Below are 27928 nucleotides of genomic sequence, written 5' to 3'. Positions count from 1 at the left end.
ATGATACGTGTGCGAGGACTTGTGCCAATACAGAAGCAGGAACGCTCCCAGTCCCTCCACCCAAACCAAACTCTTCCCTCGGAGCAGCGATGGCTTGCTACTACGGACACTCCACAGTTCAACCTCCTGCAATTGGGCCGACTGCTGAAGGATGTTTTCAGCCCTGGCAGATTGTTCCGTGGCTGTAGACACCTCAAAGATGTTCTGTGCTAAACACACATTTCAGTTGGTTTAAATTCACGCTTGCCTTTGTGTCTGAAGAGGCGCACAGCACCATATGAATTCTGGCTCCCTCGCTAAGTGCAAGCAGGCAGAACAGTAAGTCTGTAGCTGCTCCTGGACAGACAGATTGGATGACAGACGTCTGGGCGTGCAGAGCAAGCACAGCCTGCGAGCTGCTCCTCAAGTAAGTCAAGTCCGTGGCTGTTCACCTACTGAACAAAGTGTGTTCCCTTCAGATAAGCAAGAGAAATAACAAATACTAGAAATAGATAATTTTAAAATCCTTTAACCCAAACAAGAATTGTTTTGTTTAAACAACCATTTCTCACAGCCACGGAAGTGAGCCCTGTAAAAAACACGGCGCCCAATGGCAGGTGTATGGACCACTTCCCAAGAGGAGGGCTCACGCACATGGAATCTCTGCAACAAACAAGGAAGTTTGTTTAGAGAAGGACTCTAAACAAGTCCTTCTCAGCGAGCATGTAAACACAAAGCTAGCAGGCCAGCAAGACTTGAGAACAACAAAAAGAGCTGGAAGGAAGTCACGAAGAACAGCCATTCAAGTGAACATTAACAGAGTATAACGTTTCAACAACGCGCAACACTGCTGGCAACGACGGCTTTTTTTCCTTCAGTGTCTCAGTGAAGAAAACATGCACCTGGAATATCTCAGTCTGGCAGCCCCTGCAATTGACTGCCAAGGGAAGAACCTGCCGTTGCCAATACAGAGCCTTTTCTGAAGCAGGAGTGCCTTCCAAGCTTGCAGTGCCTGGTGTGCACACCCAGACAGCGCCACTGAGCTCCTCCACGGCACACAGCGCTCCCACGGCGTACGTGGACCTTTGAACTTCTGCCTTCACAGCAGCGTCAATCAGCAGTATGACTTCATGTGTTCTCACCCGACATGTGACAAAGCTCACAACCCTTCTGGTCCGACAGCACCCCCTGCCCCTGCTCTGAACCAGGCACAAGACCTCTGCGGATACAGAAAGGTACAGTTCTTATTCCCTACAGACACCAAGTCAAGTGCTGCTTCATCTTCATCAGCATCTTCATCTTCATCAGCATCTTCATCTTCATCAGCATCTTCAAAATGTTTTCTTGGCTTCTGCTGCGAATGCAGTAGGTGGTTTTTGTGTTCTTACAAATACCTGTGCGCTTTGAATGCTGCTGAATGGTTTCCTCTGGCAGTTAGTTTCATTATAATTAGGTAGCTTGGAAAAGCCTCCCCACCTATTGTTTTTCAAGACTCCCACTTTACGAGTACCACGAGTACCACCGAATGCCCTTTTGGGCTTGTGCTATGAGACATCACAGAGTTACCTTGCCATAGTAGCTCCTCTTAACGGACTGACAAACAGTCTTAATTAAGTTTTAACAGCTTTCCAAGCAAACCTTTCCCACAGCCGATCGTACAAAGCACTGTGCTTAGTACCGCCTGTGTTGAGAAATGCTGTAATGCTCTACAGAACAAGGCCTGTTCTGAATGATGACTGCACTGTTTTCACCGCAGCTTTACTCCCTTCTTCCTTAAGAAATGAAGGTAAAATCAGTTCTACGATGTGAGAGTTCTGTGATAAAATTTTAAACCAATTCTTGGCTCCGCAGCAGCTGATGTGATTCTGTTTAACAAACCAATAAATAAGTGACAAGAGAACCGGGACTTCTGCAACGCAACTCAGGTCTGAAACCTGTGAGGGGCGTCAGTGGAACGGGAGGAGGACGAAGAGCACCGCGAGCAGGTTGGTGCTACGGGTGCGTTAGAGAACGCGCAGCCAAGCGACTTTGAGAAGCTGCCCGAAGGTCGAACAGCGCTTTGTGAGAAGCACGGCTTCGTGCTTACGGAGCGCGGTGGATGAAAGCACTCACGACCCCCGGGAGAGGCGAGGCCGGCAGCTCGGCACGCTGGAAGCCCGCAGTGCAGCCCGGCAGCGCTGCCGGTCAGGACGCCGCGTCCTCAGCATCTCACGCCGCCAAGAATTAAAACAGTCAAGCGGGAACGGAACTTGGCGACGGACCGCATCGCCGCACCGCCGTCCCGAAGCAGCGGCTCCAACCGCAGCGGGGAGCCTCGCAGGGCCGGGCGGCGCCGCTTCACCCCGGGGAGCGCAGCGGAACGCAGCGGAACGCGGCTCCCCGCCCGTCCGCCTCCCGCGGGGCTGCGCGGCCCGGAGAACCGAGCGCGGGGCGGCGGCGCCCCCGGCCGTACCTCACGGAGCGCCCCGCCCCCGCCCCTCCCTCACGGCTTCCCCCCCTCCCCCCGCCCGCCTCGCGCCCTCCCCGCCCCCTCGGCCGCTCACCTCCCCCCCCCGCCGCCCCTTCCCGCCTCACCTCAGCTCGGGGCGCGGCGGCGCTGTGCCCTGCGGGCGGTTCGCGGCCGCATCTCCTCCTTCCCGTCCTGCTCGCGAGGCCCCGAGGCGCCGCCCGCCGCTCCCGGCCCAGGGAAGAGGAGGAGGAGGAAGAGGAGGAGGAGGAGGAGGACTGGGAGGCGGCTGCCCGCTCCGCTCCCTCAGCCCCGCCGCCTCGGGGCGCCGCTCCCCGCGCGAGGCCCCGCTCCCTCCTTCCCGGCCCGCCCCGCCGCCGCCGTGCCCGGGCCCCCCGCCTCCCCCTTCTCCTTCTCCTCCTCCTCCTCCCCCGGCCGGGCTGCGCCTGCGCGGCGGCCCCTCTCCCCATCCGGGTCCCTCCGTGCGGTGTAGCAGGTCGGTAGGCGGGAAATGGCGACTGGCTGCTGAGCGGCCGCGGAGCGCCGAGCCCCGGCGGCGGTGTAAACACAGCACCGCCCGCACGGCCCGGCCCGGCCCGCAGCGCCCGCCCGCCGGGGACTCGTCCAGCGGGGCCCGCCCGGCACCCCGCGCCGCAGGTGAGTGACGCGGCGGCGGCGGGGTCCCAGCCCGGGATCGGTGGGCGGCGCGGGGCGGCCGCTCCGGAGCGCGCGCGGCGGAGCCCGGACCGGGGCCTGCGGGGGAAACCGCGCGTCCCGCGGCGCTGCCCGCTCCTCCCGGCCCGGCCGCGGGGCGGGCTCGCCCTCATCCCGCGCCGTGCGGAGCGGGCCCGCGGCTGTCACCCCGCGCCGCCTCCCCGCCCCGGGCCGAGGCCTGCGGGGCGCCCCGGGCCCTGCGTGCGGGGGGCGGCGGGGCGGGCGCGTCCCGGCCGGGCCGGCTCCGGCTGCGGCTGCGGTTCCGGGGGCGGCCGGCGGTCCCCGCTGGGCTCGGGCCGTGCCGGCGCCGGGAGCCCCGTCGCCGAGCCGGGCGCCGGTGCGGGGACGGCGGGGCTCCTCCCGCGGCGCTCGGCGGCTCCGTCCCGGCTCGGGGCCCCGCCGCGGGGCAGCCCGGTGCTCGGCGCGCCGCCCCGCTCGTCCGCTCGCCGCTGCTCGGTGCGACGGGGCGCAGCGGCACGTGAGGACGGGTCTGGGCGCTTCGGGGCCGTTCGGTGGGCTCTGCCCGGCGTCGTGCTTCGCGCTGGTGGCCGTGGCTCGTGATCCCATCCCGAGCCCGTTGCTTCTGGTTGCGTTCCTCTCGGTCCTCCGGTTGGTTACGGTGCGCTTCTGAAAGTGCTTTTGAGGTGGTGTGCGTCGACTTTGCCTTTCTTGCTAAGTTTCCACGGTTACGCTGCGACAGCCCTCCAAGGGGATCTCTAGGAGTAACCGTTGCTCTGCCGCCTTGGGAGAGTTGCGGCCTCTTTTGCCGTGTCTCCATCAGTAAAACGGGGATAATAATACCTCTGAGAGTTGTTACAAGAAGTAGTTAATGTTTGTAGAGGGCTTAAAAGACCTAAGTGTTATTAATTAAGCCCCATGACACATTAAGGTAAGAGTTAGTGAATCAGGTTTACACATAGATGAACTGAGGCAGGAAGAGATTATGATGTAGCTGGAGTAACGTATTGGATCTGTGACAATAACAGAAAACAAGTCTTAACTGCTTCGTGCTGTAGGCACAAGCGAGCAGCTCCATACACGAGGTGCTTCCAAAATCATCTCCCCTCCCTCCGCAGCCCCCGGCCGCCCCAAAGCGAAGCTCTTCTGCCTTCCCCTCACCTGTGGGACTTCCAGGTGAGTGGGTGGCTCCAAGGACACTTGTGGCTTGCCTGCTTAAAAGCGATTCAACAGTTTTCATAACAAGATGTATGTTCTAGGATGCAAGCCAAATCCAGACTTGAATTCCATAAAACATTCTCCATTTTTCCCCTGAAAACATTATGTGGAACTTAGTTAAGACTTGATCGTGTTCCAGTCAGCGAGTGTGCGCCGAAGCTGACATTCCTGCTTCATCTGAAAAGCTCCTTCGTTAAAGAAAAGCCCAGTTGTCATTCTGTCCCCCAGGTTTCGTGTTGGTGAGATCGCTTTTTTCTTAAGATGTGAACACCCCGCTGATGTTGGAACTACATGTGTTTTCATAATTTAAAGGTGATTTTCCAACTTCAGACTTCCACTCCCAGCGCTGATTCCCAGCACACCGACGTGACGCCGCTGCGGGCTGAGCCATGTTACGTGATACAAAATGTCCTGAGCTCCAGAGCAGAGCTGCTCCGTCTTACCCAGCTGCTCCGCAGTGTATCGCAGTCACTTTCTTTGATCACTTGCAATGTTGCTGAGGTGACACCGACAAAAATACTATTATGCAGAAAAGTGAGAATCGCTTTTTCCTCTTCTGACGGTTTCCTATGCAAATACCTCATTCCTGTGTTAGAAACCTTTTCATAGGTGTAAGTGGAGCAATAACTTGGAGTACTTACATATTCTTGCTAATACTGGGAGTCGAGCTGTTTTGGCAGGAGCTCCCAAGAAAAGGCAAAACAGCATGCATCAAGCAGGATTGGAATTTGGCAGAAATTTAAAATTGATGTGCATTTCTAGACATTTGTATACTCTGACAGCAACTTGAGACTTCTTGCCCTCTGGAAAGGACAGCTGGAGGTTCCAGAGCATCTTCAGATGACTTTAAGCCTGCAATTCAAAACACTGTAGATGTGAAACTGAAGATGCCTTTTCCAGTTTAGGAGTTTGTGGCTTCTCTCTGTTCAGTTGCTGTACAGCTCTTACCTACCCACGTGTTTTTAGTTTTTGGGGCAGCCAGTTCCTAGGAAACAGCCTTTGGATGTGGCTGATGCCAGCACAGAATAGCTGGGGTCAGAGGCTGCGCCCTCCCTGCCCAGCTGTGTCCTCACTGCCCAGCCTCTCATACAAGTGCTGTTTGGCTCAGAGCTGTGAGTGGATCAGATGCGATGATTCTTACTCTTACGAGCCCGCAGAGCAAAGAGCCAAGTCGGAATGAAATTCTTTCCTTTGTTAGCAGTTTGCATTCCCACTACAGTGTTGGCACCGATCCCTTGTAAATTTTAAGTGGAAGATTGTTTTTTGTCTGTTATATGCAGAGAGTTCATTTGATGTTTATACATCCCAGATAAGTCTTCAGAAAGTGCGAATACGTGCCATAAGCACCTCGGTGGTGAATCAAATTGAGAATGGCTTGGTGTTTTCAGGGGGCAGCTGGCACTGAATGGTGCTGCCCCAGTCCTGGAAAGGAGCGCTGAGCGCTGTGCGGGCTGGCTCAGGAAGAGGAGCTGTCCTGCAATCCGTGCCGGGGTGGTTGCTGCGTGCAGTGCCAGGTGCAGCACATCACTTCTGGCTGCTCTGAGGAGAACCCCACACGCAGATGCTTGAAAGCAAGCCAGCATTATGTGTTGTTTGCACGTTGCGTTGCTGAGATAGCGATTATTTATTGGTTTAGAAAAATAAATATTTTACATTCATAGATGACATATTCAGTAACACTTGAAAAATTAAGCATGAAATCATCCCCAGTCACAGGCTGGATAGTTGTTTCCCAGTTGGCAGTCTTAACTTTTTGTAAATAGATTACTTCCTAATCAGATCAGCTTCAATAATTACTTTGATTAAAGTCCTCTTAACTGTGGAAAATAAGTTGTTTCATCTCACCTCATGATCCAGGGACAGCAGTCGTCAGGATGCTCTGGTGTAGAACAGTGAGCTGAGCATCAGGAAGCCCGAGGTGTATTTCCACCTCCAGCAGCACTGCAGGACACGTGGCCAGGTGTGTGTCCCCAGCTGCCCCTCCTGCTGCCCTCGTGCTGGCGGTGCTGAGGCCAGGACGGGCGGTGAGAAGCAAACATACAGCTGTCACGGGCAGAACTAACTGGGCAGCCACATCGATCTGTGCTGTATTGTGACCAAAAAGATGCAGCTCCTTATGGGCAAAGTTCGGCCCCATCCATTGGATCTGTGTGCATCTGGGTGAAAATAACCCCATGGCTGGTGTCTGGAAGGCACCTCTCTGTTCCAGCCGCTTTAATGAGCGCTCTGCCCATGATGAGGAGTGGATGCTCAGGTTGCTTGTAAGAGATGACAGAAAGGGAAGTTATCCCAAATGGTCCAAACTCCCTTCTGAATTCAGATGTCTTTTGTTAGGTGAGCAATCCAGTTAGAGGGCATAAAGCACATCATAGTTTTGAATATAAAATATTGTATCAGTGTAACTTCAAGATAAGGATTGCGATGGAAATGGGCTTTATTGAAAGGAGCTGTTAACTCCACAGCATCTAGAAAGGAAGCCGTGTGCTTACCTACAGCAGTACAAGGCTAAAATAAATATCCTACCATTCACTGCTGATACACTAGGTGTATGTAGGAAAAAGTTACACAACTAAAACATTTGGGTTGGAATTTACCTACGTATGCAAATACATGCACCTATACATACAAACATGCAGCAGCAGCGCAGCACGTGCAGTATTATCAGCAGAGGAAGGCAAAGAAAGCAATACTGTAGGGCATGCGAGCATTTCTGAAGCCTCCCGTGAAAGAAAAGGAGCCTGCCTTGATTTAGGCTGTGTTTAAGGATGGCTAATTGAAGTTAGTAAATTAACAGGAGCTCGGATCAAATCAGAGCAGTTCTAAGCAATTTGGCTTTAGCTGTGCTGATTCAGTCTAAGTCATAACTCAGTTTACTTTAGGCCATTCTAAAATATGATTGCTTTCATTCAGCCTGTATTTTAGGCGGTGCTAATTAGAGGAAGGCAGGTAATTCAATCTCGGGATGAGGCTGTACCACAAGGGCTGCGCTGGCACGGCAATAGCCGCCTCGTTAGCGGTACAACCCTGCACAAAGGGGTTCCGTGTGCCAGCACAAGTCGCACTCGTGCTCACTAGGAGGCTTGTTGCTTTAGCTATGTTTGATTACAGAGAATCACCATTTCCCCATTGCTTTTCCATTCCTGCTGGCCAGAACAGCCCTGGTTGGACTGATGGCTGGGCACATTGGGGCAGGTATCCTCGGTCTGGCTTTGTGGGTACCTGTGTCTGCAGAGTGCTGAATGTGGGCACGTGTACATCTGTGCATCTCACTGCATTGCTGGGATCCTGCCTCACCCCCGGCAGTTTCCTCCAGGCTTGCTCTTCTGTAGTTTAGCACTCAGAGCCAGTGGTGTTGTATTTGCTGATTCAGGAAGGAGTGGGCTGACGAGGTAACAGAGCTGGTGTCTGGGTTTTCCTTTGCGCTCTCTGTGTTTTCCGATGCCCTGCTCACACTAGCAGTGTCCCTTTTCACCCTTTGCTGGCACCTTCTCCTGTTCTGTGCCTGATGGAGCTCCCTGGGGTACAGGAGCTGCCCTGGCTGTGGTTGAACACCTTTGGGCTGCGTTGGGCGTCCTCTGCTTGCGTGGCACTGCAGCATCTGCTGCCTGTGCTGCACGGTGAGGAGGTGAGTGGAGTGTGAGAGCGTTAGTAGTTACAGGGGCAGCAGTGAGGTTGTGTGTGCTTTTGCCAGCGAGAGGCATAGCATAGCCTGCATGTTAAGGTTTGCTTTCTGAGAAAGAAAGGAGGTAATCTGTAAATAGCAGAAATACCTGTATGAATGTTAATGGTACTTACAGGCTTTGTAAGCTAGATTTAAGTATACTGTATTTGATTGAATTGTGTAGCTCAATTTATTTGACACCTTCTTAAACTCAAGACCAAGCAGTTGTAATTAAATCAATTTAAAGATGATTGGGAGGTCTTGTTTATTTTGCTATCAAGACAGAATCTATGAATGTTAAAGAAGAAAAGCAAGTCGGTGGAATCTTTATGCTTTAAATTTATGCTCTTAAAATGCGGATTTGGAAGAAACTTTTGGAGAGTTGAACGTAGCTGAAGTGATGTTCTTAGATGACTGTAATTACTGTATTTAGAGCTCCTTAGTTGTGTGTTGCTTGGGGACTAGAAAGCTTAGGAGAACACTTAAGAAAAGGCCCTCGAGAGCCCAGCTGGAAAATGGGCTGCATGGATAAGGTTCCAGGTGAAGAGGTGCCCTGCTTAACTGTTGTAATTACACTGTTGGATTTATTTAAAGTAATTCTCTCACAATTGTAGATTGGTTTATTATATATCCAGAATATGTTTGATGATGTTCATTCTCAAAGATTAAGTGTGAAAAGTATCCTGAGTCAGTTAGAAGAGTATGGTTCCAAATCTCAAAACAGTTTCAGAAATGGACGTTTGGCAGCAGTGCTCTGTGCTGTCAAAGTGAAGGAGGTCGGTGCTGAGGGCGCTTTGGGCTGGAGGGCTGCAGCTGAGCGCCAGCACTGCTGTGTCACAGTGCAGCTTTGGGTGGCTCATGCAGCTCCCAGCCAAAGAGGGGACGCGGTTTTACTTTAAACATCATCTTGTGATATGAGAAAGCAGGAGGTGCTGCGCTGCTTTGGAAGGTCTTGTTTGTGATCCTGTGAGAGCGAGACACAGGGAGCGGCTGATGGAAGCAGGGCAGACCTGATGGGAAGGCAGGAAGGAGAGGAGGGTTGGAGCCTCCCTTCAGCTTCACAGAGAAGAAGTGAATCGAGTACAATCTAAGCAGGGTTTTCTCAGTGCCCAGATGGATGCCTTTGCACCACAGTCTGGTTCCATAGCGCAGCGCTGCTCCTTCCCTGGGGCCGGGTGCTCGCTGGTGCTGTGCTCCATGCAGCCTGCTGAATTGGTTCTGCTGGCAGCAGGTGTGTTGGAACTCATCTGCCTCGTTGTGTTTGTCCTCCGCATTCAAAGGAAATGTAAAAAAAAACCTCAGTTTTGTTTTATAAAATATATGGCTGATAAGGATGGGGTAAAGTACCTTTTTTCCATTTCAAAGCACAGTATTTTTAAGTATCACTGTATAAGAGTGCTCGTCCTTTGCAGTAGTCAGGGACAGAAGATGCTGACCTGTGAATGGCGTGCCCAGTGTTTTGCCTTCCCAAGCTCTTCCCGAGTTATTTCGTTGTCACATCGTGTCAGAAGTGAGGATTCTTCTTGAAAAGATAATTGCAAGTCAAAATAATCTGGCTGGCCACTCAAACAGTAAGAGTGCATAAAGCCTGGCTTCCCATGGTTGATTTCTTGGAAGCCTGTAGGATCGTGTTGGAGATTTCTCTCCCTCTGCCAGGTTGGGTTGGTGCTGTGAGTGGTTCCGCAGTGACCAGGGCAGGATGGGCAGACATGGCTGCAGGCAGGGTGATGGGATGGGCTGTGTTTTCCCTGGAAGCCAGGCTGTGAAAAAAAAAAAAAATCATCAAGTGTATTAGGCAAAGCTTACCAGTGTTTTTGCTAAATAATACAGCTCTTCAAAGCATACAATAAGCAAATGAAACCCTGACATACAGTGCCATTGCTTTATAAATTTATGGCTGAATAATCTCTGTTAAAATAACTTGCCAGCAAATACAAGAACCATTTTAAACCCAAATGGTGCCGGTGACCACACCAACAAACCAGCTTGACAGCAGGCTGTGGTCCCCAGCAGCTCAGCACAGTCATGCACTGCTTCAGTCCCCACTGCCCGTGCTCACCCCAGGAGTGCAGAGGGGCAGGACGCGTGGCTGTGCCCCATGGCTGAGCACTGCCCCACAGCAGGGCCGCATTCCGTCCTGCTGCTGGGAACAGCCCTCGCCCCTGTGTTCCCTCGAGCATCCAGAGTGCTGCTGATACCCCCATAGCCATGCCTGGGAGCGCACTGCCAGCTGAGCAGCTGTGCTGAGCTCTGTGGCTACAGGTGGGTGATGGTGGCACGCTGCTTTAACTCCATTTAACCCTGGGCTTTCTAGCGTACTGCTGTGGCTGTCCTGTCCCCTGCTGGGAGCTGTGTGTTTTCCTTCTGATCCCCATTCACGTGTGGAAGCGTTTCAGTTTAGCAAGCAGGCCTGAAGATACGGCTGGCTGGAGGGATCGTGAGTGCCAGCGCTGCGGTGGGGAGGTGTGGGAGCAGCGAGGTGGGCTTGGCATTGTGGAGCTGCACTGTTGGAGCAGCGAGCTGCGGCGCGCTGTGAGCTGGGGCTCCGTGCCTGCTGCTCTGCAAAGCACCACCTGCAGCCACGCGCCGAAGGGCAGCCGGCAGCACAGCACAGGGAGAACGGATGGGCAGCCGGAGGGAAACAGCGCCTGGCAGCTCTGTGCTGCTGGGGGATCGCTGAGATACAGCTGCCCTGATTCCTCAGCCCACCTCTGGTCACGGTGCAGGTGCAGGAGTGTCTCCTGAGCTGAAGGGATGGGGAGGAAGGAGGCGTGGAAATGAGAGTGTTCCTTTTGTTTCCAGGAAAGCGGTTGTAAAGATGAGGAATATTCTTTGGAGGTTTCGCTGAGTTGTTTCTCCAGGTGACAAGTGTTGTGTGCTGTGTCATAAATAGAGAGGGCACGAGGTCATTACATTAAATTTGATATTTAAGTTAGGTCTCCTTAGCGCCAGAAATGTTCTCCCAAATTATGATGTCATGTAACTGCATCATAATGTAATAAATTAACCTCTGTCAGAAAGACTTGTGATGCTTCAAAATAGAGCGTGGCATTTCCTAATCTGTGCTCCTTTTGGAGGGGCTGCGCTTGCTCCCAGTGCTGCAGAAGATTTGAGAAAGGTCCAACAACTGTTGAAGCTCAGGACTGATGTCAGCACTCCTCTTTCTTGCAGATTTCTCTATTTTAAAACATGTAAGTCAGATTTATGGGGCAAGTGTAGAGCTGAACGGACTTCTGCTGTCTGCTCTGCTCCGCTTTGCTGGTGCTGCCTGTGGATCTGTGCCCTGTGAAAAAGATGCACGCTTCCCTTTTCTCTGACTCAGAAAGTCTCCCAGGTTGCCAGGCGTACTGAAATGTTGGCTGGTGCTGTGTGTGTATTCGTCAACATGTGAGCCTGTACTGTACGCAGTAGTAACAGTAGTTCTGTGGCTGCTGCCTTCTTTACAAACACCAACTTTCCAAAGGGAGGGAATAGACAAAGGGGATCTTCTCTAACAAGAGCAATGCCCTGGCTGTTTGCAGAACCGTATCTGCTGCTTTACAGCTATAAAGATACCATTTCCTCGTGTCTCACACGGCTTGAAGTGCCAGAGAGATGTTAGAGCAAACTGGAGGTAATTAGGTTGTGAAACAGATAAGTGAAACGCAGGGTAGAACCAAAGAAGAGTGTGAACGTTATAGCATGTTTGAAGGTTGGTTTGGCTTACAAAACTTGTGCTGCTGTCGCTAAATTGTAGTTATTATACTTTGCATAATTGGAATATTGTTTAGAAAGCTCGCACACCTTTCCACTGAGCAGCCAGTGATGTTTCCTGTGTGTTTTTCACCCAGAAGGAAAAAAAGGAAAAACTTTTAGTGAAAGAAAAAATGTTGTTTGTTGTCATGGTGTCAGACACTGGCTTCAGGTAAGCTCGTGTCTGTGTCTGTGTGTGTGTGTCTGTGTGTGTGTGTCTGTGGGTGTGTGTTGTTTTAGTTGAAAAAGCGATCTGAAGGGGCACTGCCAGGAGCTGCTGAAGATTTCTGTGGCGGTCAGAATTTCTGACAGCATCCTGGCTGTGCTGCTCAGGAAGTGTTGGCCGACCTGTTGGTAGCAGGCGTGCAACAAGAGGAGATGACTTCCAAAAATAGGCTCCTGTGTGCCTGGCAGCGTGGATTAAATGTCCGCGGGGCGCAGCGTGTCCCCGGCAGCTGCTGTGCAGGAGCCCCTCGGAGCAGCGCCGCTTCTGCTGCAATTTGTCGCTGCTGCTTCGAGCTCAAGTGCTGCAAACTTTGATTTCAAAACATCTCAGCTATTGGTGAGCTCCACAATATCCAGGGATGACTAATATAAAATTCCTGTCTTGGCAGCATCAGAGACTGTAAATAATATCTTTCTGCTGCAACAGATTTGGGCTGCGTTCTGAGATTAACTCGGCTCTCCATTTCTCTTTGTTGGTTGGAGTCTGACCTGAACTGAAAAGGCTGAATTAATGACAAGTGTGTACCCGCAGTCACAAAGAGAAAAATATCTTGGCCAGGAGGGAATAAACTTTCAGTTCCAAATGCATGCGGTATAATCAAAACAAAGCCTTGCTAGCACAGCAGTGGCAAAACAACGGTGCCTAGAAATAGGATTGTGAGAGCAGAAAAATACAGTAACAGAAAAATTATTTTCTCTTAGGTCCAATTATAAAAAGCCTTCTTCATCCTCGCTTGGCAAAATCTTGATGAGAACAATGATTTTTCTGGGGGAGACACTTTGGCTTCAGGAGAGCAGAGCCACACGAGTGAGCCCCAGGCTGATACATGGAGGGACTGCGGTTAAAGGAGGGATTGAAGCCCGGCAGCCTCAAGCATGGCGTTCAGAATGATGTACCTTGGTGACCTGAAGGAGGTGGAGGAGAAGAAAAGGTGCTTCCAGGAAATGAGGGCTGTTAGGGTGTGTGTGGGAGCGGTTGGGTCGTGGCCTGAAGCAGTGACGGAGCGCCTGGTGAAGGGGCATAGCAGCCCTGGGAGGACAGGCAATTCACCTCTGTCACCAGCAGGGATGGAGCCAGCTCCGCTCCTCCATAACCTCGTGTGAGGGCTGGCTGCTGCGAGGGGAGCACCTCAGCATGGAGGTTCTCTCCTTTGGAGAGTTCAGTGAGCCCTGATCCTCAGAGAGGGGTATGCCATTCCTTCCTCATTTACCGGATTGTGACCACCACCTTTCCTGGGTAATTTAAGGTTTGAAGCAGCTGTATCTGCTATTGCCTTTCTCTACAGGGTGCACTTGTGTTGTGCCTTTACTAATTATGGTGGCTAACTAGTGTTTTGATGGAACTTGTGTTTTCTCTGTTTTCTCCAGATTTGTAACCACACACCAGCACTCGGGTATGTTTGGTGTGTTTTGCTGCTTTCATAGACCAATGTCTTCATATTTTGCTCTTCCTCGCACTACGGGGCACTACTTCATCTTCCTGACCCATGACTTCCCAGTTCATGGCTGTTTCTCACATAGGTGGTTATGGAAAAACACACTGGGAAATCCAAGAAGGGTGACAAGCAATATATTATGTTGCCAAATATGAAGTGCATCAACTGAAATAAGATGGAATTACCGTAATTTTCCAGGGCTTGAGAATAAACTGGTTAAAGAAAGGCTGAGGCTCTTTGAGAGGGAGACATCTCAACAGCTTTGAGCCAACAAAAAGCATTTCCTTGAAGTTCATGAGGTGCTGTGGGGCCGGTCTGCAGGCTCTGTCTGTGAGTGATTTCCTCGGCTGCGCTGTGCCTGCAGGTAGGGCTGCCACCATGCTCACCTTATCTGTGCTGTAGTTCTCCCTCCCCACCAGGCACAGGCTGATGCGATTTCAGTTCCCCTGGGTTTCCCATGGTGACTCAGGCTTCTGTGTGCACTGCCATGAGGTCGGACATTCCTTGACAGCATCCCTAGTGCTATGTGGATGGTCTTCAGCCCCCTCGATGAATGCGTCTCCTTGCAGAGATTTTCCTTCCTACTTGAAATTTTGGACATCAGGGGGAAATTCTTTACAGAGAGAGTGGTGAGGTGCTGGAACAACTGCCCAGAGGGGTTGTGGATGCCCCGTCCCTGGAAGTGTTCAAGGCCAGATTGGATGGGGCCCTGGGCAGCCTGGTCTAGCATTAAATGAGGAGGTTGGTGGCCCTGCATGTGGCAGGGGGTTGGAGATTCATGATCCTTGAGGTCCCTTCCAACCCTGGCGATTCTGTGATCTGGGTCACTTCGCAGTAACGAAATGTGCTCATGAAATACAACTGGTATTATTTGTTTAAAAGGAGATTGGAGTCAACATTCTTCTCAGTTCCTCTTTCTGTGGACCTGTCTGCGGTGGTCCAGCCTGTGTGTCCGGGAATATTTGGATGAAAAAGCTGTGATTTCTCAGCAGAGCTCTGGATCACTTGAACTGGTGGCTCTGACGCTTCACTTTACTTCCCCACTCCAAACCCAGTGACAGAAAGTTGTTGTGTTTGATAACAGCTCAGCTTTGTGTGCTCCGATCCCTGTCTGTACCTGCAACACAAGCTGCATGAGTTGGCATTCCTGCTTAAAATCTGAGGAGTAAAGCAGTTATGCTGCCTTCTTGACTTTGCATAGAACGTTCCAAGTGACGTTGTGCAAGTGGTGCGGGAAGAATATCATGGTTGTTGCAATCAAATGTATTCCATGCTTTTCAGCGTGGTTTGTGTTGCAGGATGAATTTGTCATACTTAATGGTCATCATCTCCTTGATGGTAAAAATTCTTGTATGGGCACAGTCTCTCAGAGAGGAGAGCAGCTCATTGGCTGCCTTTTGCCACTTGGAATACAGCGGTACTTGGGCATACGAAAAAGTACTCCATAACTCTATGCTGCACCCACAGTGGGAGGCTGATGTAATCCATGGCAGCAGAAGTCACTACAAAACGCTGAAGGGAGTTCCTCTCTCCTTGGGCAGCACGGCCCTGGGCCCAGCAGTGTGTGGTCACTGCTTGGGGCACTGCGGTGCTGGTTGCACGGCTGCTGGGGTGAGGAGCTGCAGGCAGAGCAAAGCTGTGCCCGTGTGCTCCCTGCGCTCACCTGCCTGCGGTCTGAAGGCTCCTGCAGAGCTCTTCCTGTGCCCACAGCTGGAACCCGTTGTTTGCAGTGGTGGCACTCGGTGTTACTGCCGAGCGCTGCAGTAAATGCAGGAATCATTTAACGCTGTGATTTTGGATGTTCTTGTCAGTTTTATCTTCCTACTGTTGATCGCTATTGTTCTTTCACCATCTTAAACCTTCTACTGCATGAGAAAACCTTAAACCCTGTAATTATGTGTGCTGTACCTGATTTTCTTTCAGTATTTTTTGGAAAAATAGTTAAAACTATAGTACCACTTGGGGAGGGAAGATAAGTCATCATGAACTGAAGAATGGTTGGAGATGGGCTCTTAGAGATCCAGTTGCTTGCAGGGATTTCCATCCCAGAGGTGCCCCCTACCTGTGCGTGGGATGACGGCACAATTTATGGGCAGTGAGCCCATGGGTAATGCAGAAAACAACTCGAGTCATTCAGTGTTCAGTATGTTTGCTGTTCATGCATTTGCTTGGCTTCAAGCTCGTGATGTTAGGGCAATACTTCAGTATCAGAAGTCAATGTGAAGCAATTGAGCTGTTACGCGGCGAGAATTTTGAGCTGCTGGAAGGATCCTGAAAGAGAATCTGCTGGAAAGGAAATGAAGGGACAGGAATGAATTGGAGCTGGTAAGCAGCGTGCTGCGAACAGCGAGCTTCGGAGTTGTCCTGGCTTTGGCTGTAGTGCAGCTCCTGGCACAGCAAGCGGGTCCAGAGCGAGCAGGTCAGCCTGGCGCGTTCCCTGCAGCCGTGTGTGCAGCCATGCTTGGCTGGAGGCAGGCAGGCAGTGGGTAAGTGGTGTGCAGGGCTGGCTGGCACGGTGGGAAGGAGCCAGGCCCACTGGTGGCTGTGTGAGGGCACTCGTGGCCAGGCTGGTGGAAGTGTTGATCTGCTCGCTTCTCTGTGCTGGAGCCCTGGTGGCACCCCTGCAGTATAGATGGAAGAACCGCCGATACAACTGACCAAATGAGAGGGTGCTTTCAGCAAGCAGAACAAAAAATTAAAAGAATTCCTGAAGAGGCCGATATGGAAGCAAATGAACTTCCCTTTTCAAAGCGTGGAAGGGCTGGAGCTCCTGGGAGATTGTAAGAATGTTTTGAACATGGCAAAGCAGTGTTGTTTTTCTCTAACTTCGTTCCAGCACATTGCTAACTGGTTAGCTGAACGTTGATATATTTAGACTCCTTGGTTTAAAAGTTTAATGGGCATTTTCTGTCTCAGGCTGTAATTCCTGCTAGGACCCAGTCGGTACTTCTTCCAAATACATGAATGCTGAAAAATTTTAACTGTATTTGGGGATTTTTTTCAGCCACCTGTGATAATGATTTGGTGAATTCATGCTGCTTAGTTAATGAGAATGTGCTGAAAAATAATGCTCTTCTGAATGTTTCCAAAGTAAAAATGTGTTTTGTTTTTTAAGGTTTCCTTGGACCATTCTGTCCACTGATGTTAGGTAACTTCTTCAGCTTTGTAATGAGACCCTCCTGGTTGGTGCAGAAATGCAATAGGACCATATGTCTGTTGTTGTGGGTTCTTCCCAGCAGAAATTAGACACAAAAAACATCTGGCAGCAACTTGTAAGGAAGCAAGTCGAGATCCAAGTTTTGATAACACATTTATTTTACTTTTTTGCATAAAAATGCTGTTAACTTTTTTCCCTGGTCGTAAGGAGGAGGAACAGAAAGCTGGATTTAAATCCTTGTGGATGGTTTTCATTTTTCTGCATGCAGTTGAATCTTTTAAACTAAATGCAAATTCTGTTGCAAGTATTAATGCTGGAAGTATACTCATGTGGGCTGTGAGTTTTAATGGCTCTGTTACTAGAGGGCTTAGGATTACAAGTAGCCAATTCTCACACATTTAGACTATGGTTTGTGTTTTCTCCCCTCGCCAGGCCACCTCTGCCATAGCAGTCATTTCACTGCCCTGACTTCCCTTTGTCCTTGCTGTCACTGGTGTGTTCTGTGCTGATGGAAGCTGCTGGCCATGTATGTATGAAAAACCGATGCTTGTCGGCAGTTAGCACAAATATCACGTGTAACCGAAGTGTGCAGCTCCTGGCCATGCCCCTTCAGCACTGCTCCTGCTTTCTCAGAAACTTGTCATTAGCTGTGGTGTTCTTCGTTAGCTGGAGCAGCTTTCATTTGAGGCTGAGAGGTAGCTGACTGCAGACCATCCCCAATGGCTGTGCTGTTCAGGCTGGCAGTGAGCAGCTGTGTCACTGCTGCTGGCTGAGCCGTGCCCGTCCCACCGCTGCCTTTAACTAAACAAGGGTAGCTTCTAACCCCTGTTGTGATGAGAAAATGCATTTCTTGAAGAAAAAGCTGTGTTGTGACTTCAGCTCAGACATTACTCTTAGTGGTATTTCGGCACATTGCAGCTCAGTTGGGTTTCAGTGCAATACAGCTCAGGATTTCTTGCTGCTCCTTTTCTCTGCTTCTGGTCCAGCATGGGAATAATTTTAAGCTCACGAGTCCCATTCAGATCATCCTGAGCAGGAGCAGCCTTAAGTGCAGCCCAGAAAGGCTGTTACATTTGTGCGCAGGTTTAACTATAGCAGCAGTCCACCTGAAGGCTGGAGATAAATGTGACGTGTTCTGAAATGGCCTATTGCTTTGCTCTAATGAATACTGCCTTTGCATGCATCTTCCTGTGGTTTAATCTCGTTCCCAAGTACAGCTGTATTGAGGATCGATCTCAGGTTCCTTTGTCCAACTGCTGCATTCTCAGCCATGCTTCATGCATAGCCTCGCTCATGATTCCTTCTTCTGTGAACTTTTGACGTGAATTTAGATCTGTGCTTCATCTCAGATGTGATGTGGAGACTTGAAATGATGCATTGTGAGGGATGTGGGGCTGGAAGGCACTGCCCAGCTCCTTGCGTCTGGTCGTTGGAAGGTGAAGCCAGCAGGCACCATAAAATCCTCTCCGTCTTAAACCCGCAATTTTTTGTTCCCGCTGCTCGGACTGAGGGGTTGTGCAGAACCCTCACTGATCTGATGGGTAGATGTGTTTGTGGCCAGATTATATTCGTTTGTTCTTCTGCCAGCGTTGTGCTCCAGCTTAAATAGCTCCTCTCTCATTTAAATGAGGCTGTGTACGTATGGGGGGTAAAAGCCCGGTGCATCAGAACGCTGTCAGTGTTACATCACTTCTTCAGTTCATGAGCTGAAGCCGAGCACGTTTCCTCAATGACTAAGTGCACTTGCTTTTCCCTTTGTAGCTTTACATGTGGTACTCATGAAAATGAGGCTGAGAACGCGGAAGGCTTCTCAGCAATCCAATGCAATCCACGCGCAGCGCGCTCAGAGGGCCAAGAGGAAACACTCGGAGGTGGAGGAGAGCCTGCCTGTCGGCGGGGGGAAGCCGCAGAAAAATGAGACGGGCCTCCTGTCTTCAATCAAAAAGTTTATTAAAGGCAGCACGCCCAAGGTACGGTGTCAGCGGGTTTCTTCTTTTGTTTGTTAATTGTGTCAGATTCTAGGAATGTTTCTGTTCAGAATACATAAAAATATGTAATTGGAAAGGTAAAGGCAGGGCTAAACCACTTAATCTTACCTGTCTTGGTCCAGACAGAAACCTGTGCTTGCCAATCTTCACGTGTTCAAACGTGCTGAAAGGAATTGTTGAGGGAGAAGTCTGCATTACCTTGATAGGCTGAACGTAACCTTGCAATTGCTTTAATAACTGCTTTATTCTGTAAGGAGAGGCCAGCCAAAAAAGGCTCCGTTCAGACCCAGCAGCCCAATACTGACGTTATGTAGCTGTAAATTGAAGGGACAAAAACAAACAAGCCGAAAACATCAAATGTCATAAAACAGCAGATCTGGTGTCATAAACTGTGTGGTTTAGAAAAACAAAAGGATTCAAATTCAGGATCTGTTTTTTGAACCAGGTGTTGAAAGGATAACTCTGTAACAAGATGAAGCTGAAATCATTTTAATTAACATAACAATATATTCTTAAATTGTCACAAATATTGTGAAATTTAATCTTTAAAGTGTTAATTACCTATCATGGGAACATTGAGGTGCTGACCAAAACACTTCAGTAAAAAGTAACTGATTGAAGCCATTTACGTTTCATTTGTCGTTAAACCAGGCTAACGAATCCATTTTACATTTAGCATCTACAGAGCACGGCTGTACAACATCTTGGCTGCAAAGCCATCGCAACAAAAAGCTGAAACATAAGCAAAACATTTTACGTAGGAATTTTAAGAAAAAATCTCTTGTTTTCTTTGTCTCTTTAAATTGCTGACTTCTCTCTCCCATACCTTTGAATTACGTTTCGTTCTTTTGCTGACAGCTTTTTTAAAATATAAAATGTCCACGTTTTCTTCTGTTCCCTTTCATGTCCTCTCCTGTGTCTGTAGCAGGACTTGGAGTGGCTCCAGTGGCATTAGCACGGCACGATATTGATACTGCCGGGCTATCTTCCAAAGCGCTAATGACTTAACAAAGTAGTCTTCTGGCTGCCATGGAAACATTATGACTCTTGAGATAGTGCATGTGTGCAACTTGCATAGCACTTTGTTTATGGGTATGTTAAAATCTCAGTCTCTGCAGAGATGATATGGATTTATGGCCATGTCTTCAGAGCTCGCGTACCTTGATGATTTCGCTGCTAGCGGTGACTCGTTTACCTGAAGTGGTGTAGGTGGCTTATTGGAACGTCCCTTCCACAGACAAAACCGAAAGAACAGTAATGCCCTTCCATTGGAGAAACCACAGGCTGCCATGTGGCTGCTGGGTGTTGCTGGGCTCTTCCAAATCACAGCCCCTGTGGAAGACAAGAATAGTTGTGGAGTATGAAGTAGCGTTTATTTACAACATGACAACTCTGATACACCAGAACGACCAATAAGTGCATGTGTACAGCAAACACTGCTAAAATGTTGAAGTTTTAGAACCTGAAATATTGTGGGATTTGCCGTTACACCAAACCTGTTTGATTTGGGGAATTGTAGCACTGTCATAAATGACTCTGACTGCATGTGCTGTCAGGACTTTCTGGCCCAGTTTAGGCCTTTCATTCATACATACAAACTTCCTGAAAACGTAGCAAAAGTGAACAAGTGGTTCATGGTGGTGTGACACTGCCTCGTTCCTCATGGCACAGGTACCAATAATCATGGGCTATATTGAATAGCTCATGTAATTCATACACATGAAGTTAAATGAGCACTTAGTAAGTATATTTAACTATGTATCTGTGCAATAAAACTTTCACTGTGGGAACCAAGTAGAATTACAACCTTGTATGTAATTTCATCTTTAAATTCTAGTAACAGACCACTTGAACTCTGACAGTGTTGTCTGTGATAGGGTCAGGCTCTCCTTGTCTACTGACTGATGCTCATATTACATCAGTGTTTATTAGTGCTTCAGGGCTTGTTTCTTGTGTGTTTTTCCCTCTGCCCTCCCCCTGGCCCAGCCCTGTGCCTCTCCCTGCAGTGGGGCAGTGCCTTTTGCTAGGCGTTGTGTGAAGGGCAGTGGTGCTTTTAGAACTTAATTTTTTTTTTCCTTTTTTTTCCCCCCTGTTGAATTTGTACAAATGACCAAGAAGATGAGATGCTTTGCTGCTCTTTTATCCGTTCAGTGAGCCGTCTGTTTTTTCTCATTGTATGAATTTATGGTATATATGATATTAATTGTACGTGGTAGTAATCAGACTATTGTCACCAAGGTGTTTTGGTCATGAAGGTATTGCAGTGGGAGCTTTTGGGATTAGAGGTGTTCACACGTGCTGTCTTCCCCTACAGGGGTCTGTGCACTTCCATGTCTGCCAGTATTTCTTCTAGGTGCTGCACTCTTAGCTTGGGCTTTAGATCAGTTTTTCTGAAGGATCAATTTAATTCTTTTTTGGAGCAAGCAAACTACTTTTCTCTTTTCTTTTGAACTACGTGAAACTGCTACTCTGAGAAAGGTAATTCTGTAATTCTAAAATTGAAATTTTAATTCACTTTCATATGCTCAATGGCCTTGTTATTTATCTTTGTATTTAATTGCATTTATTTTGCTTTGTCTCACACCTTACCTTTCAATGCAGTCTGTATGGTCATGCTGTAGATTTTGGATTGCTGTGTACTGAGGTGCAGCTGGGGGAACAAGGGGAAGAGACCTGTCTTAACTAGCTGTGCCTACATAGACAGCAGTGCACAGAAAACACGCAAAAATGGTTAATTCTATCCCACCTAAGTGTCACAGGAGAGAACAGTAGTTTACTTACAGATAAAAAGAATGGCTGGGTCACATCCCTTTCCTGCTGTGTTTTGCCATGTGCCATGACACAAATGCAATACTAGCCGGGTATGTCCTTGTATGCAGTTTTGCAAACTATTTTATATAGGGGCATGATGGAAAATTTGATGCTGGATGTTATTTTGCAGTTTACTTCCTTTACATTTGAACTGCTAGAGAAATCCATTTTCTTACCATTTTATTGTCCTATTTCTACACTTCTCTAACTCCACTGAAATAAGTATAAATTTGCTATCCATTAAAATAGTATTTAAAGGCAATTGTTGTTCTTGGAATTTCTGTTGTACAATTTTCTCTCCAATACTTCGCTGTGTACCTTGAGCTGTGTCAGTTGGAATGAGTTTGAAGTTCCAGCTGGTGAGGTACACACGCAGGACAACCAGTGTTGTGGAACCTTCCCTAACAGCGACTGTTCTGCAGTGTCCAGTGGAGAAAAGAGGCACTGCTCAGTATGTTTGTTTTTCCCCCTTTTCTGTTTTAAGGAAGAAAGAGAAAATCCTGCAAAAAGAAGTAGAATTGAACGGGATATAGATAACAACTTGATCACGTCCACACCTCAAACAGGAGAAAAGCCTAACAAACAGATCTCTCGAGTCAGACGGAAAGGTCAAGTGAATGGAGGTTTGTAAATACCCGAATCGTGCGCTGTTACGTGTGAGTGGTGACTCAGTGATCTTCCAGCTGGTAACTGAGACAGGACACTTCTTCATTGCTAAAGGTTACAAAGTGCTTTGTGATTGACCTCAGCAATAGCAAGGCTGAACTTAGCAAAATAAGATTTCTGTGACTATAAGTGCAAGTTAAAATGGATGCATCTGATAAATAATACAATCTTTGTAAGAACTGTGTCGGTGTATGGTAATAATCAGCTGATTGGAATTCTTTTTTTTTTTCTCCAAAAGAAGAGCCATTAATAATTATTATTTTACTTAGCTCTTCTTTCATTTTCTCAGAAATAGTGAAATATTTCCCAACTCAGCACCTCTGTCATAGTAACCAGGATTCCTTAGAGATGGAAAGCTCTTGTCAAACACATAGACAGGCTTCTGTTGTAGAACCATATCAAAATGCAGATGGGCTGGGACCTCTGAAGGCTGTCAGCACCAGGCCTCCTGCTTCTCCCCCAGCAAGGTCCATCCAACTTGAGGAGAGCCCTGACTGAAGTTCCAGCGGGTTCCTCAGAGCCTGGTGCTGTCAAGTTCCAGACATATCAAAGGGCGGAGATTCCCCTGTGCCAGTGTTTGATCACCTTTTGTGAAAATTGTCTGTGTAATACCTCTTATAATGACAGGCTGAGATACTTGTATTAGATAAAATATTCAAGGAAAATTAAAGTGTCAGCTGTGGTTCCAGATCTGACTTAAAAAAAAAAAAAAAAAAAAGTCCCACATTTTTTTAGGCTTCTTTTCCTAAGGAAACAAGTCTTCATGTGTTTGTGCTGCCTGTCAGTGTTCCAGTAACTTTGGAATCCATTGTCTGGCGTCTGCCAAGTTTCATATTCCAACAAGGTTTTTAAAATCAGTAGCTCCAAATGAGTGACTTCAGTGGTGGGAGGGCTACAGGGTGAGAGAATTACCTGCTTGGTGTCTGTGTAACATGATTTTGGGAGTATTTACTGTTGCTAATTAATTTTTTTTTTTCTGAGAGATAATGGCTGTGCACTCACTCACAGTGTGATGCATGCAGTCTGCTTGAAGGTGAAAGAGGAACTGTTTACTTGAATGCCATAGTATGAGGTGTGCACATAGAGTGCCCTGAATGCACGTTACTATCGTAACCACATGAAGTTGTTAGTAAAGATATTCAGTAGCAGTGAAGCACTGGGTTGCAGCTCACACACCCTACATTTTATGTAAAAACGACAAGAAGTGTGAAGTACTTGTGCAGCTCCATCAGGCTCAGCTGAGTTCTCAGCTTATGTGCACAAAATGCATTTGCTTATGTCCATATGGACAGACATCTCAAAGACTTGTTACTGCAAAGTAAATAACTTGTTTTGGGCTCAGAATGGTGTCTTGGATCTCACCCATGAGACAGCAGTTCTTAGTTGTAGTTTGTACTTCATGTGCACATTTATAGCAAACCTTAATTGTTGTGTGCTACGTTGTTGTAACAGGAAGATTTATTCAATTCTGTTGTCTTTGTTATCTTTGATAAGAGCTAAGAATTATTTTACTTTATGATTGTAGTTGTGTGTTTGTTGTGGTGGGTGTGCAGCATTTTAAAAACTGCCATCATCAAGCACTTGTACAGGGTTAAAGCTTCTATTAGTTGTTCATCCATAGCATAATTCTTATGAAAAACTACTACTTCCTTATTTGCAATGTGAAGATCAGATGATTTGTGTGTTGATACTGAATTGCTAACTTTTTTTTTTTTTGCCGACCAAGGAGAGCGTGTATATTTTCCTGTAGTGAAAATAATAGCAATATAAGAGAGGCTGTAACTGTGAAAGAGAAGCGTGGTACTACACTGCATAACTTTTGTCTTATAGAAGCTGGAAGTTACGAAATGACAAACCAACATGTAAAGCAGAATGGGAAATTGGAAGATAATCCTGCCACTGGCAGCCCCCCGCGAACCACGTTACTGGGAACCATATTTTCTCCCGTCTTCAATTTTTTTTCACCAGCAAATAAAAATGGTAAGTAACATCTGAAAGCCTGTAGTCTTAAAGTTAAGAATGATGGTTTTTTGTTTTGTCTTGTTTTGTTTTTTAATATGAAAATGTTGCTTTTCATTCCAATTTTCAAACCAAAAGTTACTACTTTTGGAGAAGACCTCCTTCCCAATTCTTTGAATTATTAATAAAAGAAAGAATGAGCTTATATTCATTAGAACGTTTCTTTTGTAAGTACTTAGCAGTGTACTTTTTATTGGAAAAGTAACATAAAGTACTGCTCTGAAGTTCCTTGTCTGACACAGACATTTGTCATGGTTCTTTTGGTTCTTATTTTTGTAAAATGAATCAGATAAAGCTATCTTCAGTTATTCTGAAGCATTTTTTTTTGGTGTTTCGTGATGCTGATCAGTATTCTGTTAGGTACCTCTGTGTAAAGATAATGACTGTTTGTCTACTGTAATCTTAATTCAGGAACATCAGGATCAGATTCTCCAGGACAAGCTGTTGAGGCTGAAGAAATAGTCAAACAGCTTGATATGGAGCAGGTAGATGAGATTACTACAAGTACTGCAACATCAACCAATGGAGCAGCTTACACTAGCCAGGCAGTGCAGGTCAGATCTACTGTCAACAATGGTTTAGAAGAAGTAGAAGAAACAAATGATCGTGACCTGCCACCGCTTACAGGTAAGAAACGCGTGCTTACGTTTTACTCAGGTCTTGAGGTAATTACCTACAGACTCAGGTCTGTAGGTAATTAGCACCCTTAGAGAAGATCTAGTTCCAGTATTTTCTATATATGGATATTGCACGTTTGCTTCAAGCATATAAAGAGTATTATCAATTCTTATGTTCAACAGACAGAACATTTTTATGCATCAGAGACACAGCTTTTGCAAATCCATGTATTTTCAGTATAACTTAGTTGACTTCATAACATTTCTTCAAACGAAAACAGACATTGAAGAAGAAAGACATTTTTATTACTGTTTACTCCTCTTCACACATGTATTAAAAATGCATACCCTAGACTTGCTGATCATGAAAGAGAAAATTGTGACATTTTAGTACCTTACACTAGGATGACATGTTGGGATGAGTAAGAACATAAAGATCCTACTTTAATCATCCATGTTTTCTTCAGAAGACTCCTCATAAGTCTTTTTGGACAAAAATAGTGTCCATAAAATTCAGGGCCCACATCAACTACTTTACAGTTACCTAAATCTTTGCTAGATCCTGAAAATGCTGGTAGCTGATGCGTACTGAGATTTATGAGAACTACTTTGAAGAGAGTATATTTTAGCTCTGAGTAAAAGGGCAGATATGTGATCCAGTATGGACCTGTGGATCAGCTCACCCTGTCTGCATCTAAAGCTCCTGTTGCCTTGCTCTGATGGGCACTGCAGGTGTGGGCTGGGAATGAGCTGCAGACTGAAAAGTTTGTGCTGCCTTCCGAGGGCTGCCTGGCACAGATGTTTCTCTGTGGCAAAAACTCCCCAACAAATGCTGGGTGGCTGGGATGTGTGCCCAGGTAGTTCACACTGTATGGATGCTTTGCTTTGTAACGTGGACAGTTGCATCTGTCCAGATCCTGAAGTTCTGTAGGGTGGCATGAGTTCACCTCTGAGGAGGTGCTGTGAGAAGATGTGCAGGCCATTTCAGGAGAAGTGTGGGGACTGGCAAGGTGGGGCTGGAGGGAGATTTTTTCACTGTTGTTCGAAGCATTTGTGTATAAAATGCAGATTCTCACTTTTAAAAGCTTCACTAATAAGACTAGCTCTTGTGTTATTTTTTGTTTGTTTTATTTTTGCTTTGGTCATTTTCGTTGAATTTTAGCACCAGTATCTCCAGACAGTGGCTACTCATCAGCTCATGCAGAAGCCACCTATGAAGAAGACTGGGAAGTCTTTGATCCGTAAGTGCTGATATTTGTGCTTGAAATATAAAAATGATCACATTGGATGTTGCATTAATAAACTGTTATTTGAGTTGCTACATTTTTGTTTATTATGGTAATGAAGTTTATTTATTTATTTATTAGTTTAAATTATTTCTTGTGTGGCCTTAAGTATTTTAAAAATTTACTTGGACTAAAACAACACCAATTTAATAATTCATATACATTTCTACAACAAAATCTGTATTCTTTCCAGATACTATTTCATCAAACATGTTCCACCACTAACAGAAGAACAGCTTAACAGGAAGCCAGCTCTTCCACTGAAAACAAGAAGCACACCAGAATTTTCATTAGTTTTAGACTTGGTAAGTATCTTTATAAACACAAAGCAAAAGGAGATACACAGCATTTGATTTCCATTTTAGTAAATAGAAAAATTCAGCTTTGTACGCTTTGCTTCAAAATGGACCAGGAATGAATCTTTTAACTGTTACAACATTATTGTTCAGCCACTTTTAAAAATGTTTATAGAAAATAAATTTGTCTTTAGAATAATTTCTTTAAGTCTCTCTGTTTTGAAATGTTTTCAGACACCATGAATGATGTCAGGAATGTGATCAGAGCGCTGTCACTTGGTCTGTCCTCTAGCGGCCGTATCAATGCACAGAGGATTCAAAGTGGTAGCTGTGTATTTGATCTGAGTAAAGGATAAGCTACAAAGTTAAAAGACCTTCTTTAATTATGCCAGTACCACGCAATTCTAAGTGATTTTTTTTTTTTTTAATTGCAATAATAATGAAAGAACGCTATCAGGACAGCATTAACACAGAAATGTTCCAGACTAAGTAAACTTACCTTAAAAGGAACATCTAGACAACTGCTTTTATTTTCAACATTGTTCTCATAATTTTTTCTTACTTACATACCATCTTCTGATTTTTTTTCCAGGATGAAACATTAGTGCACTGTAGTCTAAATGAATTAGAAGATGCTGCACTCACTTTTCCAGTTCTTTTTCAAGATGTCATTTACCAGGTAATTAGCTTACATATGTATGTACCTTTTACTTTTATTTAATGTGTGAATTCTTGCTATGTATATTTGTTATGGTCCTGTCTGAAGAGATAAGTAAGTGTATGGCATATAACAACTTGTCTGGGTTATAAACTGTGGGTGTCAAATTCTGCAGGGTGGATTATCCTCTATTAGAAATACTGTGGAGCACTGCTTAATGCCACAACGTGGTAATGTCGGTCACTGATTCCAATTGTAAGCAATCATTGCTAAGAAAGTGTAAATAATCTTTGTAGCAGCAATCTTCAGCAGCAACATTTCTCCTTGCCAGCAGGTGGAGGCAGAAACACTGAAAGTTTAGCCAGTATTATTTCCTGGGTGCAGCTTCTCATGGACTGTTAATTTTCTTCCCTTCATATGGAAAACCAACTCTCACTGGTTGATCATTTCTTTCTATAAAGAAGACATCTTCCAAGCCTGATTAACTAGCTTCTGTCTGGATCATTAGTCTTGCTGTGCCCTCCACCAGTGCTAGTTCTACCTCTTTACTCCCAGAGTCTGCTTGGTGCTTAGAGTGACTTTGATTGTCTTGTGGAGACTGCTAGATTTAGTTTTTTGTTCTGCTTTAGGAGGTATTGTTAGTTACGTGTGTTTTACCTTGACGTACCAGAGGAGCAAGCATGAGAAGGAGGAATCTCTTCCAGCAACTACCAAAGATGCTGCACTGACCCAGGCTGTTGTTCTCAGGTCCTTTTGTGTGATGTACCTGGGAGTAGCATCAGCTTCCCCACCATGTAGTTCGCACGATATTGGACCCCACTGTAGTATCTTTGGAGAGTGAGCCAGTCATCAGGCACCTTAAAAGGACACTTGTCCAGGTATTTTTCCTGATTTTAAAAATGTTTTTCTTCACTGTTGCATATAAAAGCCTTGGAATCTGAAAAGCTGAAATAATTTTTAAACATGGATTTCTTATCTCTTATTTGGTGACAGCCATGCTTAGTTTGCTTCAGACTGAACTTTGGAAGGAGCCTTAGAATTCACTCTTACGAGGTTCTTGA

The 27928-nt window shown here is 46.8% G+C and overlaps 1 protein-coding gene across 3 annotated transcripts in view; it reads left to right on the top strand.

The window, feature by feature from the left end:
• The first annotated feature begins 2940 nt into the window (after window positions 1–2940).
• The window catches only part of CTDSPL2 (CTD small phosphatase like 2), a 34836-nt gene continuing 9848 nt past the window's right edge, over window positions 2941–27928 (top strand). Inside the window, exons 1-8 of one of the 3 annotated variants that reach the window (XM_031587927.2) lie at window positions 2941–3082; window positions 18288–18496; window positions 21810–21948; window positions 23822–23971; window positions 24422–24637; window positions 25790–25868; window positions 26107–26218; window positions 26802–26888. In XM_031587927.2, coding sequence (XP_031443787.1) covers window positions 18305–18496; window positions 21810–21948; window positions 23822–23971; window positions 24422–24637; window positions 25790–25868; window positions 26107–26218; window positions 26802–26888 — 975 coding nt within the window. In that variant the 5' untranslated portion in view covers window positions 2941–3082; window positions 18288–18304. Of the gene's footprint in view, window positions 3083–10923; window positions 11168–18287; window positions 18497–19526; window positions 19607–21809; window positions 21949–23821; window positions 23972–24421; window positions 24638–25789; window positions 25869–26106; window positions 26219–26801; window positions 26889–27928 lie in introns of those variants that run through there. The other 2 variants (XM_031587926.2, XM_031587928.2) reach the window with 2 other exon arrangements.

Source organism: Phasianus colchicus, chromosome 12 (assembly GCF_987193195.1).
Source record: "Phasianus colchicus chromosome 12, bPhaCol1.hap1.1, whole genome shotgun sequence".
Lineage (NCBI taxonomy): Eukaryota > Metazoa > Chordata > Aves > Galliformes > Phasianidae > Phasianus > Phasianus colchicus.
This window is presented reverse-complemented; position numbering and strand designations above follow the sequence as displayed.